This window comes from Saccostrea cucullata, unplaced genomic scaffold, assembly GCF_032062105.1.
Source record: "Saccostrea cucullata isolate Sc308-1 unplaced genomic scaffold, CSIRO_AGI_Scuc_v1 ctg4184, whole genome shotgun sequence".
NCBI classification, from domain to species: Eukaryota; Metazoa; Mollusca; class Bivalvia; order Ostreida; family Ostreidae; genus Saccostrea; species Saccostrea cuccullata.
In genome coordinates this window covers 34,305-49,606 of record NW_026931752.1, presented here as the reverse complement: position 1 = coordinate 49,606, position 15,302 = coordinate 34,305, and the positions used below count along the sequence as shown (strand labels likewise).

The 15,302-nt window shown below is 32.4% G+C and overlaps 1 protein-coding gene across 1 annotated transcript; it reads right to left on the bottom strand.

The window, feature by feature from the left end:
- Positions 1-371: 371 nt before the first annotated feature.
- On the bottom strand, positions 372-8,937 carry LOC134233449 (uncharacterized; the record flags this gene model as incomplete). The annotated part of the gene is made up of 4 exons (XM_062715420.1): positions 8,857-8,937; positions 2,711-2,938; positions 1,886-2,140; positions 372-506 (listed from the first exon to the last, which is right to left on the bottom strand). Coding segments are annotated over exons 1-4 (676 nt in total), but the record flags the coding sequence as incomplete, so codon positions are not given.
- Between the last annotated feature and the right edge of the window lie 6,365 nt (positions 8,938-15,302).

Genomic DNA, 15,302 nt, shown 5'->3' with positions numbered 1-15,302 from the left:
CTCTTGCAAGCACGTGCGCGCAAAATGACCTTTGTTTGGCAAATCTACACAACATGCCTACTGACCCTAAAAACATTTTACCTAAGTCAGATGTGTAGTTTACAAGATCACTCGTGGACAAAATTTTCCCAGGAAGAAGAAAAATAATAATAATAATAATAAGAAACAGAGTAAAAACAATATGTTCCCCAACTTCGTTTGGGGAACATAATAAGAATGTGATAAAATTACTTATTAATATCAGTTCTTGAAAAAACGGAAAATTAACATAGTTTAATTGTTTGGATAAAAGATTTGATTTTCATCATATTTACAACTCATACAAGCAACTGGACATCAACAGATAATGTAGTGTGTCATTAAATTCTGACCTTGTTCACATCTATTTCCTTTGTATCCAGGCCCACATTGAGGACATTGTCCTGACTCTATGTGACAATACTGGAGGCAGTGTGAAGAACATTGGTGAGAACAATCTGAACCATATCGTGTAGGATCGGAGCAACCTTAAGGTATGAAATCCACTTTTTATCTAATTTATCATGAATTCATCAGTCATCATTGGCGATGGTTCATTTTCTTAAAAAAAATTTTAAAATACGAGGGGTGTCCCAAAATTCCGTAGACAAGCGTTGTTTTGTAGGAACCCTATGTCATACATTAATGAAACTTCGTATATAGATTAAACCAACACTATCTAATAATTTTATGGACAAATATGGAGTAACTACACGAATTATTCCAATTTAAAAGATACATTTCATTGTCTGGTGTAGGAAGGCGGCGCAATACCCAAAAGTTGCAGTTAAAATTTAGTATATTATATTTAAAATCCTACAGAGAAGTAATTACTACCCCTTATTTTTTTCATGGATATAAAAATTCTTAATATTGGGTACTTAACTATATTTCCTCAAATTTTGGTGTTTATGCTTTGATAAATATGAGTTTTATAACGTTTTATATACATGGGGTTGAAATCCGAATTTGTGAAAAATGGCAGCTGCGTTGGCCCAGGCGGCGCACTGGACTATTATCAAGTATTTTGATCCTGAATTCACTCTTACGGAAATTTGCCAGTCATAAATGTTTGGTAGATTAGGAAACTTCTTCTCATCCTTAGTATTTAAAATGACTAAAACAGTTTCTCTATGTATATGTAAATAACAGTAATTAAAATAAATGACAGGGCTAAGAAATTGGCAAGAGATCCATTGTGCAACTCCATTAGAGAAAACAGACAAAAAGACCGTAGAAATAAAACGTTTTCAAATTATTATTATTTCATACCTGTACATGCATATATACTTTGTTTACATATTTTGAGAATTGATCATATCATGGTAATTAAGATATTTTACATCTATAACTATAACCGTTTCGTTTAATCTAAGAATTTGATTCAGGTAATTGAAATCTTTTCTCCAAAAATTTGAACCGTTGACATTTGTATTTTTTGACGTTGCAGATTACTCCGGGTGTAAGGGAACGATATCACTTTAAATGTTATTACTCGAAAAGTTTTCAAGTAGCCATGAAAAAACTCCGTATTTTATCTGCCAAGAACACGCTTTATACACCCTGAAAAAGATACATTAATTTCTTTAAAAGATATGAGCTCAGTCTACGAAATTTTGGGACAACCTTCGTATTTTATTTATTATCATCGAACAAAGCATTTTTTTCAATTTATAGACAAGGAAAAAAAAGAATATTAATAAAATATTTTTATTCCTTAAACTAGATAGTGAGAGACTGCTGAGTAAAATTTGTTTTTGTGTTGTTATTTTTTCTCTTAAAAATCCCAATTTGCTTGAAATCAACATATCAGCTTTGCATTTCATTATATTGGAAATTATGATAATAATAATAATTTAAATCTTACCAAATACCTCGACTTCACAAAGCTCAGTAAATGCATACTGGGAATATCCAGATGGATAGTTAAAGCCTTGAAGTCTCTCGTTATAGTAGATGACGTATTGTCCGTGTGTAGGACAGCTTATGTTAGCGACGGCGGGTATAGTGGCCCTGGTGTAGGTTGTATCGTGAAAACATAAATAACCATCAAGTCGGTTCGTTGTATTTGAAATATACACGTAAAATCCTAGAAATCTAGCTGTGTACCCATTTCCAGAATCTGAAATTTTATTTCTTTTTTATATTTTATTAGGCATAATGTTAGTTTTCTCTAACTATATAAAGTTAAGAACTATTTCCAATTGATGTGAATACATGTATTCATATTTTTTCTTAAAATTACAATTTCGTATCCTGTTGGAAAAGGTATAACATCATAAAATACTTTGCTTTTTAAGTTATTCCAAAGAAATTAAAGATCTTTTAACAAGTGGCTTCTTAATAACAATGCACTGCCATAGATATACTTTTCTTGACATTTTTTTTTGATCATTCAGCTGATGTTCGATGAAAAGTTCATTTACATTGTTTGTTAATCTTGCCAAAAAATGATATATTTAATGACATTTATGTTTCGAATTATCGTAATACATGGTGGAATTTTAATGACAGTCTTATACGTGGAAAATATTCTTATCTCAAGTAATAAACTGGCATATGCTCTTGGAATCTCACATCTAAAAAAAATCTCAACCAAAAAGACACTGAATTCTTAAATGGTATAAGTTGAGAGATAATTGCTAATATGTGAATCAAATGAATCAATTGAAAGACTGAAGTGCGTACGTACTCCACGCAAAGTTGTCTGTCCTGTAATAAATGGCGATGGAATTTATGCCTCGGATTCCTTCTAGGTTCACCCACCACGTGGCAGTGCTTTCCCCATCCCTAGAAACACTGCATTGTTTCCCTATGTAAGAGAAATCTGTTTTCAAACCATCAACAGCGTTTGTAGAATCACTGTATGCAGAGTCATGAGTTGAGCTTTGCCATGTAGGTTTTAGATATGCCAAATTTTCTTAAATAAAAAACAACAACATTTAAATATATTTACTAAACATACATTTTACTAAGTAAAATGTAAAATTAATGTATCGGAAATAGAAATAAAAAAGAAATGTACTTGGAATGATATAACTTAAGGGATGGTAGACCGTGTGTAGATGTATACATCGACCTTTTTTTTTTTACTTTCGCCATTCGGCACTGTAAGACTTTGTTTTGCTTTGATTAATAAAAAACAGTGAATTATGTGTATATTGATACGTGTTCTTTAAAGAACCTAAATTTGACATTAAAAAGTGTAAGCTTTTGAAAACTTTAGAATTTATTCGACACAGTGACGAAAACATGAGAAAACATTGAATGCTGCATCTGTGTGTAAATTTTACAAGTGGTATATTTCAAATAAGAGACTTCATATCAGGTAAAATTCAATCTCTGAGACAATTGGATTCCGTAAAAATCATGTCAAAAGTAAATAAAGTAATAAAATGAAAGAAGGAGATTTTTTTGGCATATGTAATGATGTACACATGTACAGGTAAGAATGTAGGACAAACTATTGTGTTTTATGAACAATTGTAAGCAAACGAAATTTCAGATGCTAATAAAAAGTAATATGCATCGACGAAATATATATTTTTACATATGAATATCAACAGATCTTGATTTTTGGCACTGTACTCAATCTTTTTGAACAATCTTCTTATTGACTTTAATGTTATGAAATACGAAAAGACGCAAAAACAATAATTACACTTATACAAAGATTTTATATCTTCCCTTTTTTTTATCTAAATGCAATGTTATATATTTGAATAAGGAAACATTTCAGACTACCTAGTTAATGTTTAATTTATATCATAAAATATTTTACGAGGAAATTATTTCACCAGCAGTGAATTCAAATGAGAAAGTTCCTTTTCAGTCTTTAAAAAAAATACAACATGATTCTAAATGTAATCTTGTTGGTTAAAGTTCAAGTTTGACGTCACTTATTTCTCTCAAACAATTAACCTTTTTGTATTTTTTAAATGTAAATATGTTTCATTTCTTTCATAGAATAACACTCTATTTTCTGTTTCATTATTTAAACTAGAGGTACTGTGAGCGATGAGCTCACTAAATGATACCCCCCGCCTCCCATATGGTTATAACTGGTGAAAAAGTCCATGTTTTGCTGTGGCCGGGAAACCCAAAATATGTGCCGGATCAAAAAGTAAAATAGGAGGTGCACAATGGCAATATGTAATAAAGATTCTGTGAAAGTTTCATCAAATTTCATTCAGTGGTATGAGAGGAGTTGCGGATAAGAGATGGGTACCCCAAAGCGTAACAGACGGACGGACGGACAGACGGACGGACAGACGGACGGACGGACAGACGTACAGACGGACGGAATTAACGATTACTATATACCCTCCCGCTTTTCAAGCGGGGGGTATAATAATTATGCATATCATAAAGCATACACAGATGCATATACTTAATCCAAGAAGTGTATTTACAGAAACATTAAAGGAAAAAAAGCAAAATAAAAAAAAAAAGATTATTTCTTTTGCATTTTTTTTTGAGTAATCTCTTTGTGATTACTTATTAATAGCCGTTTTTTATTTAAACACCTTGTATATTACCTTCATATTTTGATACATTATTTTATATTTCATTTATTTAAGCCTACCCTTTTTTAAACGTTAATGGTATTTAGGAGTCTCGACTGTGAAGTAATAAAAAGGAGTCAAATGTGATGTTATGAACGAAATCATGATAATAATGATCCGTTTTAATTTTGATTCAACATTTCAGTATTTGAGAAGTAAATGCACATGTAATTGTTTCTTTTTTGTTACGAATCATAAAAATAACCAACATTTGTCCCATTTCCACACATGACCGTTCATCGAGGAATATTTTGCAAGGTCTAATATTTTACATGTAAAGTGGCATAATGTAGTTTTTACCATTACATGACCCATATTTTTATATATATTAGAAAATATTTTCATAGATTTGTGTGGTTAACTTGGTTGCATTGCATATTTGTTAGAACCTCTGCTCGAGGGAGGCGAAATAAGGAGTTCAATATTTACGTTGAGGGTTCGAATCCTTCTGTGAGAGGTGGAGGCAGGTCATTCGGATGAGACCGTTCACACCTAGGTCCCATGTCGCTGTATGTGCTTGGACAAACAGAACCTCCCCTGCTAATATAGGACAACATTTGCAGTGCTGATGTCCCCATATGAGTGTGAAATTCTCGACACATTAAACAACATACATACAAACAAGCATCGATTTCTTGAAATACTTTACTTTAAATCACACAAATATTTCTTGCAGACTTTTGTATGTTGAGACGTTTCATTGTGTTAGATATATATACAGCTCAACGCACTTTCTAAGCTCACATGGTTTTTGGCACAAATTCAGGTCACATTCTTTTTGCAATAAAATGAACTTTATCGACCTTTAACACAAGACATAGCCCTAATACGTATTTCATATCTCATGTTAAAGGTACATATTCTTTATATTTATTATCTTAAAGTTTTAAAGTCGATGTTTTTAAACGGGATTTCATAATTAATTGATATGATATTACATTGTGTGATTTCACAATAACTTATGTATTTACAAATTAAAATAATCCAAATTTCTTTCATATTATTTAGTTGAAACTTTCAAGTTGACATCTTAAACCTGAGTATTTTTGGAGGTACTTTGCACATTTTCTATACTCGACGTGGTTTTGTCGAAATTAAGCACCGAAAAATGACAACGCTGCATAAAGAAATCATGCCAAAAGACAGGATAAAAAAGTATTGTTCATCTTTTAAAATACTAAATTGTTACCATTGAAAAGAAAATTGTTTTACATTTACGGTCTAAAACTTTAGAGTTTTGCGGTCGGATGTATCTTTCTTGATGCTAGATTCAGAAAGTAACCCTAAAATATGCTAGGATTTACAAGTAACGTGAAAAGCAGTCAAACAAATGAGAAATATTAATATCATCTTGCGCTTTATAGAGTCGTGTTATTGTAAACAAATACAAAAGTTCAATGATTTGCATTGTTTTTGAGTCACTGCAAGGCAAAGAACTGCTTTAAAAAGAACAAATCCAAAGACGGCTACATTTTACGAGAAACCACGAAAAACCATTTGGGAACTATTACAATCCATTAGCAAAAAGTATATCAAAATCCTACCAATAATTATGTGAACTATGTTTTAAGTTAGTTAAATAAACTTAAAGTAAGTTAGAAATCACTTTTAAAATATATACTGAAAGGAAAAAGAAACGCAGGGTAAACTTTTGAGGTGAGTTAAATTTGTTTTTCTTAAAATATGTTTTAATTTTCCTATCTAACTTTTAGAATCATCTTTCAAAAAGATATAACCAAATTCCTATTTGATTTTGTCGAATAATTCATGAGTTATTGAAGCTCAAATGACGATACCCCCCAAAAGTGAAAATCGAAAACTCTCATTATCTTCAATGTCTCTCTCGTACATCTGTCAAGGCCTAATTTCTCCTTTGCATGGAATTTCATTAGAGTGTTTATCATTCAAGCCCTGGCTTTATTTGGCATGGGTAACCATGCAAAAAAAAATAAGTCAAGCGGCGCGCGCATGCGCCAGTAAGAGGAATAAAACAGTAAGTTGACTGGCTTCAAAAAAATCAAATTGCGGAATTGTTTTCTTTCAAATTTCGTATGAATGTAATGATTATAATCGACTACTGTATAAATGGCTGTTTTTGTGGTAGTAAGGTGGCGATTTAAGAGATGGCAGGACGAATAACCCGCTCGTAACATGGCTCTGTTTCGCGTTAACGTCATCGTCACGGTTGATCGAAAACCCATTGAACTTCCGTAAACTGTGCCAAGATTGCAAAAATTCATAATGTCTCTTAATATTGAAAAAAGATGTGCATACCTCATATGCATCAAATAAAGCAAAAAGATATGTTGAAAAACTCGTCGTTATCAAATTGAACGTGTTTGGGCTTTTTAGCGTTTCCCCTACGTGACGTCATAAATTTTACGGTTGAGTAATTCTGTATACTGATTTTGGTGCACAGTAACTAAATTTCTTTTCTGACCAATTTTTGAATTTTTCGGTCATGTGGTCAATTTCTTTTTCGAACATTATGCTACCCTGCGTTTCTTTTTCCTTTCAGTATATTTTGTTGCCTCGTTACATTATTTCTCGTCATAACAATGTGACCTTAATTTGTGTGAGAAATCATGTGAGTTTAAATGGTGCGTTAAGCTGTATTTACATGTATCCACAGCATCAAGGTGTACCTACTTTAACTGCTGATATTGTCATGCATTGGTACATATCTTTGGAAAGTGAAAAGAATATAGAGATGCGACTAACAACAAGACACTGATGTCATAAATTACATTGATATTGAAATCAATTATTTTAATTTGCCTAGCTGTTTCATATTTTTCTTTTAAGTCTTTTGTTTTTGCTGACTTGATTATGATTGGTTACAGTTCCTGGCCAATGCATAGGACTCACGGTTGGGGAAACTGGTTAACAGAGGGTGTTTTCTCCCCCTTAGGTGTCTTATCTCTCATCTTGAATATATTTGTCTAATGCTTCCTTACGAAGTTGTATTTTCAAGTGTGGATTTAAAACTGTCTTTTATATTATAGAAATCCTAAGTTTGATATATTAAAGTTTTTTGTTAAAACCATTAGCCATACAAAGCGATTGCTGCAAAAATGTACTTAGATGAAAAGGAATAGTAGGGTACCTTCATATGCAAAAAAAAAAAAAAATTGAATACATGACAGAAAACTACGGAAATTGGTCAGATAAGAATCATGGAAATCCGTGTTCAGAATTATACAACAGTGAAGTGTATGACGTCATTTAGAGAGAGAGAGAGAGAGAGAGAGAGAGAGAGAGAGAGAGAGAGAGAGAGAGAGAGAGAGAGAGAGAGAGAGAGAGAGAAGGAGAGAGAGAGAGAGAGATAAACTAATGATACTAAAATAATAATAAAAAAAAACCAGTGCAACTTGATGACGACACGTTTATCAACTATCTTTATTTGATGCCCCTCTGAGATATATGCTAGTACATTGTGTTTTTCAGTGTAAACATACGATATGAATTCTTGGTCAATCTTGTAGTAGTTGATGTTGTTCCATTGGGACAGGCTTTTAAGTGAAAAGGCAACAACGTCTTAACCATTATCAGAGAAGACCTGGCATGGATTATAATCCAGCATATGGGTGATGTTGACGCGTAACACGTCAACACAAGGTTATTTTTCCTGCCACCTGAATAATCGCCACCTGTCTACCACAAAAATGATTTGAAAAAATTGGCTATCATAATCATTACATTCACCGTAAAACTGGAAGAAAAGCATGGCGCAATTTGTGTTGTTGAATTGATCAACTTTTGGGGTTGATTTTCTTTCCAAAGCACATGTGCTCATCGTTTACCTTTTTTTCTGGCGTTTTCTACCCTTGGCCCAGTGTTAACTGGGTTTGTCAAGACTTTATTGCAAACAGTCGCATTTACTAATGCAAGTGGTTTCTGTTGTCTTTATTTATTTTGTGAATATCTGCGGGACTGAGTGGAAAATAAGGTTCGAAATACCAAGGTTATATCTTTCATATAAGGTATTTTTAAAGAGATCATATAAATAATATCTCCCATTTGAAGGGTAAACACACTGATTATCAAATGCAAAGAAGAATCAAGGTTGTGAAAGATTCGCCAAAAGACATGAAATTTTCATGTTTCATGTTAATGATCAATATTGCTAAAAAATTAAGGACCCCCCCCCCCCACACTTTCCAATCGAAATAGCTGGTTATGTCCACTCCATCTACAGCCCGTTTTTATTGTACAAATCATATTTTATTAAATTAAGAAAATAAATAAGAATTAAAATTGAATGTTTTCTTACCGTATCCCTCAGAATGCACGAGAGCACACGAAAAGACACATAATATATGTGCATACATAGCTCTTCCAACTCCTGGCTGTTGTTTAGTGCGGACAAGGAAGATAAACTTAGAAGATTATGTCCCTACTGACTTACACTTATATACCTCAATCTAGTAGTTCAAAGTGTAAGTGGATCCAATTATTATTCTCATTCATTCTATTCATTTACTTATATATTGACAAATATAATTTTCATCAAATGTCCTTCTGCTGAGTTGGTATGTTTAGAAGCTTAACCTAAATAATTTTATGTTTTCATTATATATTTATAAATACTTCCATCATTCGGTGGAAAATAGAATAATAGTTAAATATCGTATTTTTTATTGAATATTTTTTGAGGATATTTCTTCATTACAGCGAGACTTTTTTTCTCCCCCTCTGCCAAGAGTTAAAAAATCTCCATAATGTCCGTTTGTATAATGCAATGGATTGAATGATTGATCTTTTACGTCCCATTCAAAAATGTTTAACTCATATAAAGACGTTACCATGAAGTGTGAAGTACTTCAAATTACCGCTCTTAGGCACTTAGCGCAATATTGAGAGGAGAGTGATATTAATCGTGCCAACACCTAACGTGATAAGGGCCTTGGTTTTTGAGGTCTCATGCTAAGGACCCCCAACTTTCATTTCAAAGTGTCGACCACATGGCGACATGAGCGACTTAGGTCAGTAGCAGTCTAGGTTCAAACTTATGATTTTCCGATCACGGAGCAAGCGTTCTACCGATCGTGCTACGGTGACAGTAACAAATAGAGAAAAAAAGTATATAACCCCTCATAACAAGATTTAAAACGGCGATTGTAATTTTGTTTTTAAATATGTTCATATTAATGTAAATTTTACATGCGTTTCATCTCTAAAGTTCTAACCACTGAGATTCCCATCGTTCAATTGTGAAACAAATTAAAGCGTATACCAGTGTGATAAAATTGGTTAAAACGTATCAGGAAAGTTAAGACATAATCTTTACATGTATCCTTGACGTTCTCACACATGATACTATGAATAATAAGATACAGATATTAATTGTTATATACACCTTTCAAACATCACTTGGTATTTGCGCCAATATGATAACAATATCTAATTACATGTTACATTGTAGTATACTTAAATAATGGAATTATCAAAATTAAAATTACATGTGTATATAAAAAAGAGGTTTTATAATTTACACATGACATAGTTTATGTGTATACATGTAGCACAAAAAAAAAAAAAATCATGATTTTCAGTTGGTTAAAATCTTTAAAAAACTTATTGTATTTTGTCCATATTCAATAGATAACATTAGTTATAAATATTCAATCATAAGTATACGTCAGGAGCCTAGCAACAGCCCCCACTTTTTCCCCAACCTTACTTATACTATAGGAAATTTTAATATAAAGCCTGGTTCCCCCCCCCCCCCCCCGCCCCACTTTTAGGAATGTACCGGAAATGTAGTATTAGAATTGGTACTGAAAGTAGCTGACACTGAGAAAAGTTTACCTACCCCCCCCCCCCCCCCCTCACGAAAGAGGATTTTCGACTTTGGGCAACTTTTCCCTTTTTTGTATTTGCTTGTCAACTTTTTCAGGTACATGTAAGTAAAAAAAAATTCTTTGCCTGCCCCCCCACCCACTTTCAAAAACGATACTACGCTCCTGTACGTAGATGTAGCTCCTTACTGTTTGTGTGAAATATGTTCAAAAATAATATTGTGGAGTCAGTTTTGATTTCATTTAGTATATTATGTACTTAAGTAGAGCAAATTCATTTAAAAGGTTCTCTCATGCTTGGCTATGAATGAGTATTCGTTATAAAATCACTCCTTTTGAGCACTTGCCGGTCATTCATAATATTTTAAAGTGTGTCACATTACTCCCTATCGCGCAGCCGACTGGATTATTGTTAAGTTTGTGTTAAACAAATGGAGTATTCTTGTGTTACCAAACAGTAGTTGTCAAACGTGAAGATTACTTGACTACATAATGCATGTAAGTAATAAAAGAAAGACGACAAAATTAAAAAAAGAAAAGTTAAACTTACTAGTATTCCATATTTATGGGTATTTTCCACACGAAATCTTGGTCTGTATATTAGTAAAAAAACCGTCTATCCTAAGCAAATTCAAAATAGAAAACGAACACCTCTTAAATATACAAATTCTCACAATTCTCAGAAAAGATCACATATCCATCTCATGTATTTGTCTGCGTTATATTCCTTTACGCACATTATATATAATTATTCGAACAGAATGCATTTCAATTATTTATACGAGGGTTGATCCAAAAGTAACGTCACTGTGTCAATATATTTAATATTTGACGTCTTATTATCAATTATTATATACCAAAAGATGCATAAAAATAAATTTAATCAAAGTTGAAATTTTCATTGAATAACCTTTAAAATATAAAATATAGGGGGTGTCGTCGCATCAGAAACTAACGTCACGTTTTAAAGTGTAAATTCTTAGAATGAGAAAAGACAAACACATTAAAAAGCATCTTAAAAAAATCTCTAATCGCCTAATATTTTTAACGACAAAATTTTTCGACAATTTCTAGTCTTAAGTTGAAAATAAAATGAGTCATTGCTTTTTGATCATAAACATTGTTGTTTTAATCTGCTGTATTAAACAAAGGAAATGTCGAAATGGAGAATATCCGCTGAAAAGAGCTGTAATGCATTTTTGCTACAAAATGGGGAAATCGCCCGTAGAAACAGCTACGATAATTGATCAGGCACACAGAGGAGATGATGCAAATAAGACACTTGTTTATAGATGGTTTCAGCTGTTTTTAGTGGGTCAAGGGTCACTGAATGATCAGCAAAGGACAGAAAGGTCGAAAAAGAGAGGTCGGGCGGAAACGTTCAGTGGTGTCTGACGTAGTCCAAAAAGAGATACGGTTAGACAGTTACAGCGATATGAGAAACTTTAAGCTTGTCTTATGGTACTAGTTAACGAATATTGACAGAGGACTAAATTATATGTAGAGTGAGTGTTCAATGGGTGCAAATAATACTTATAAAAAGAGAAATATATATGAATGTGTTCCTAAATCTCCAATATTTATTAATGAAACGAAGGGGGAAGAGTTCAAGAGTATGTCGGTGCGTATCCGTCATTTGACGTTATTTAGGTGCGGCGACTACCGTAATTGCACTTTGTATATAATTTGATATTTTGAAAAGTACGAATCAATTTAATTTGAATTTTTCAGGACTGATATGTAATAAATATAGCTTCAACCATGTATAGTTTTGTTGATTTACGTCGACTAGTAGCAATTTTATCGAAGTAGTGACATTACTTTTGGATCAACCCTCGTATTTTGGTTTATATTTTGTACACTTTCAATTTCAATCACTTTAATTAATTTATGGACGCATATCCTTAAAGTTCTGGACAAATAAGATTCTAATAATATATAGAAAAAAAATTAAATTGACATTTGGATTGAAGTATAACATTCCGTCAAGTTAAATAAATTTTGAAATGGGACTTTAAAATATCTATTCTCTCACTGATATAAAAAGTCAACTTTACAGTATGTTGGTTTTTTTTTTTTTATTTCATTATACATATAACTGTATTTCAGAACACGATGACACTCATTGCACTGTTATGTTCTGTTGGAGTCTTTGCAGATCTCCTTAAATTACTTCATATCTATAAATTTAAGATAATGCATAATTAATTTGAATATAAGCTTTTTGCAAATTTCTACCAGCATATAAATGATATTTTTTTCTTTACCTCACCCAAATCATTGCTGCAGCATAAATACAATTCAGAATGCATAATTGACTAACCAATCACGTTTTCCGTAATAAAGGGCTTCTATATTTCATCTGAAATATCAATTTGTTAGTTTACTAAAGGAATGAAGCAAACAATATTCAAATTTAAGGTCTTTTCTGTTATTCCTCTCTTCTATAGGTTGTCTGAAGCTAACTTGATTTCTCTACATTAAACCAAAATGATGAACTTTGATTAAAAAAGTCATAACTGTGTGTGCTTTTTGCTTTATGTGTCGGATTGATTGATTGTATATTTTTAACGGATATTCGATAATTTTTCACTCATATAGAGACGAGGTACACTACATACCGGTGAAGGGCTTACAATTTAGACTTAAAATCGGCACTCAGGGCCATTAAACAGTGAGGGTTCTTATCGTACCAACGCCTATCGCGAGGCAGGAACTAAGAAAGACTCCGGATATCCATTTCTGACGCCGAGTGCATGGCGAAGGAACAATCATTACAATGATATGCTTATGCATAAGGTTAGACGCGGCGCCCCGAACGAGAATCGAACTCGGGCCTCCCGAACACGATGATGTGTCATAAGGACTGTTACTTCTTTGATTTTGATCCGATATAAATAAGATGCCGAGTCCACAAGCAGATCTTTACTTCTGCGTCCGGAAAGTCTGAAGAGTCCGGATGGAGATACTGCTTTTTAACTGTATGTATTTAAGAAATAAACAACGTTATTTAGTGAACATGGCGTTATGAACAGCAATTGCTCTGCTGGCATATTCCATGATGCGCGCTAGCGCATCATGGAAAATATGCCAGCAGAGCTATTGCTATTCATTACGCCATGTTCACTAAATAATCGTTGTTTATTACTTATATTTGCATTCTTTGATGTTGACAAGAATATCAGAGGAAATCCTGACTTACATAAGGACGCAGCTTCTTCTGTCTTCAGTAAAGAAAACCATACGGCTTTAAAATCAATACACCTGATCAATACTCCTTTTCTCTAATAAATCACAATTTATAAAGTATTTCCCTCTCAAACACAGTTATCTGGATACAAGCAGCGCCGTCATCACATTCTCTTAATTTTTGTTTTGATGCAGTCGTGACGTCTTCGATCAACGTTATTGAAATCCTCTGACAAAAATCAATAATTTAAAACTATGACAAAAATGAGAATGCTCTTATTATGATTATTACTCCAGTATGCTTTTCTGTGATTTTTTGGGTACTTTTTCTATTTATTTTTTCTTGAAATAGATATAGATCTACTAGTTAAAGAAATTTTCTCTTTTTGAATGTTATTACCCAAGTTTGAAGAGTTATCGTTCTTTGTACAAGTATGCATGATACGAAGAAATAAAAATATGGAGTTCTATTCAATTTTTTAAAAGTTTTATTTTACAATTAAATACTTTGACCAAAATTAAATTTTTAAAGATATCAAACGGCAATTTCAAATTGTTCTGAATTCCCTTTTTTCCAAAATGTATTATTAAAAACTTATATTTAGTCCTTTTACGAAACATTTCATATATATACTTCTCAACACGGTGTATAAGTGTAGTAGAGCTTGTTCTACACGAGTGAGATAGAGCACTTGCAGTCAGAGTGGAAGCAGTTGCGTCTATAGTCCTATGAACGCAGTTGACGGCAACATGTTCATAGTGGGAGAGAGCAGTGGATATGCAAATATTTCTTTATATCTTCCTTTCAATCGATTTTTGACATATAAATCTTCAAACACACTCATCCCCTCCCCAAACCTCCAATCCTCCACAAATACCGTATGTGTTGCTTTTTCATCTCCTTCTCTCTCTCATTTACACATCTCTCTTTCAGATTCTATGACGAAAAACAAAACGAAAAAAAAAAATTCAGAAAATTCACATAGGCTGATTTGATCATTTTGCATTTCTCCATAATGTTGCGCACGGTTTTGGTACACATTGACGTTACGTCAAAATAACGTAAAAAGTAGTAACCTTGTTATAACGTTTTGAACCTAATACATCCATATTTTAAATCTTACATGTAAAATGGTTTTTTTTTCAAAAATGTAAAAAAAAATTAAAAAAGGCACATAATGTTCAATGTTTGAACCCTCTATTTGAAATATTTAGATGTTTATATATAAATCTTATTAATAAATTGTAAAATTTTATTTACTGAAATGTCAATGGTACTCTGTTAATATCCTTTCTTCTTCTTTCATTTTTTTTACTTTGTACTGTCTGTCTCATAAAGAGAAAACATATAAGTAGTTTTCCGTTCAACCCCCTTCAATTTTTTTCAGTTAGGTCATTACAAGTTTTCTATTTCTATATTGCATGCGCCTTAAGTGTATAGAGAAAAATTGAGAGTTATTTTCTTACTTCCTACGATTCAATGGATCTGTGTCATTCTGAATTAAAAAAAAAATATATGCTGAGTACACGTCAAAATATTTTGATTACGATTTTTGTGCTGATGTATCTTTGTGATGTGAATCGGTTCTTTTATGATAGGTAAGCGCTATCTAATCTTATCTGTCTTATATCAAATTGAAATTTTCTTGCTTTTGTCAGCCCAAGTAGTATGCTGCTGTTTAGACTAGTCTTGAATACTATGGAACATGAAAAAAAAAAATCAGCTTTA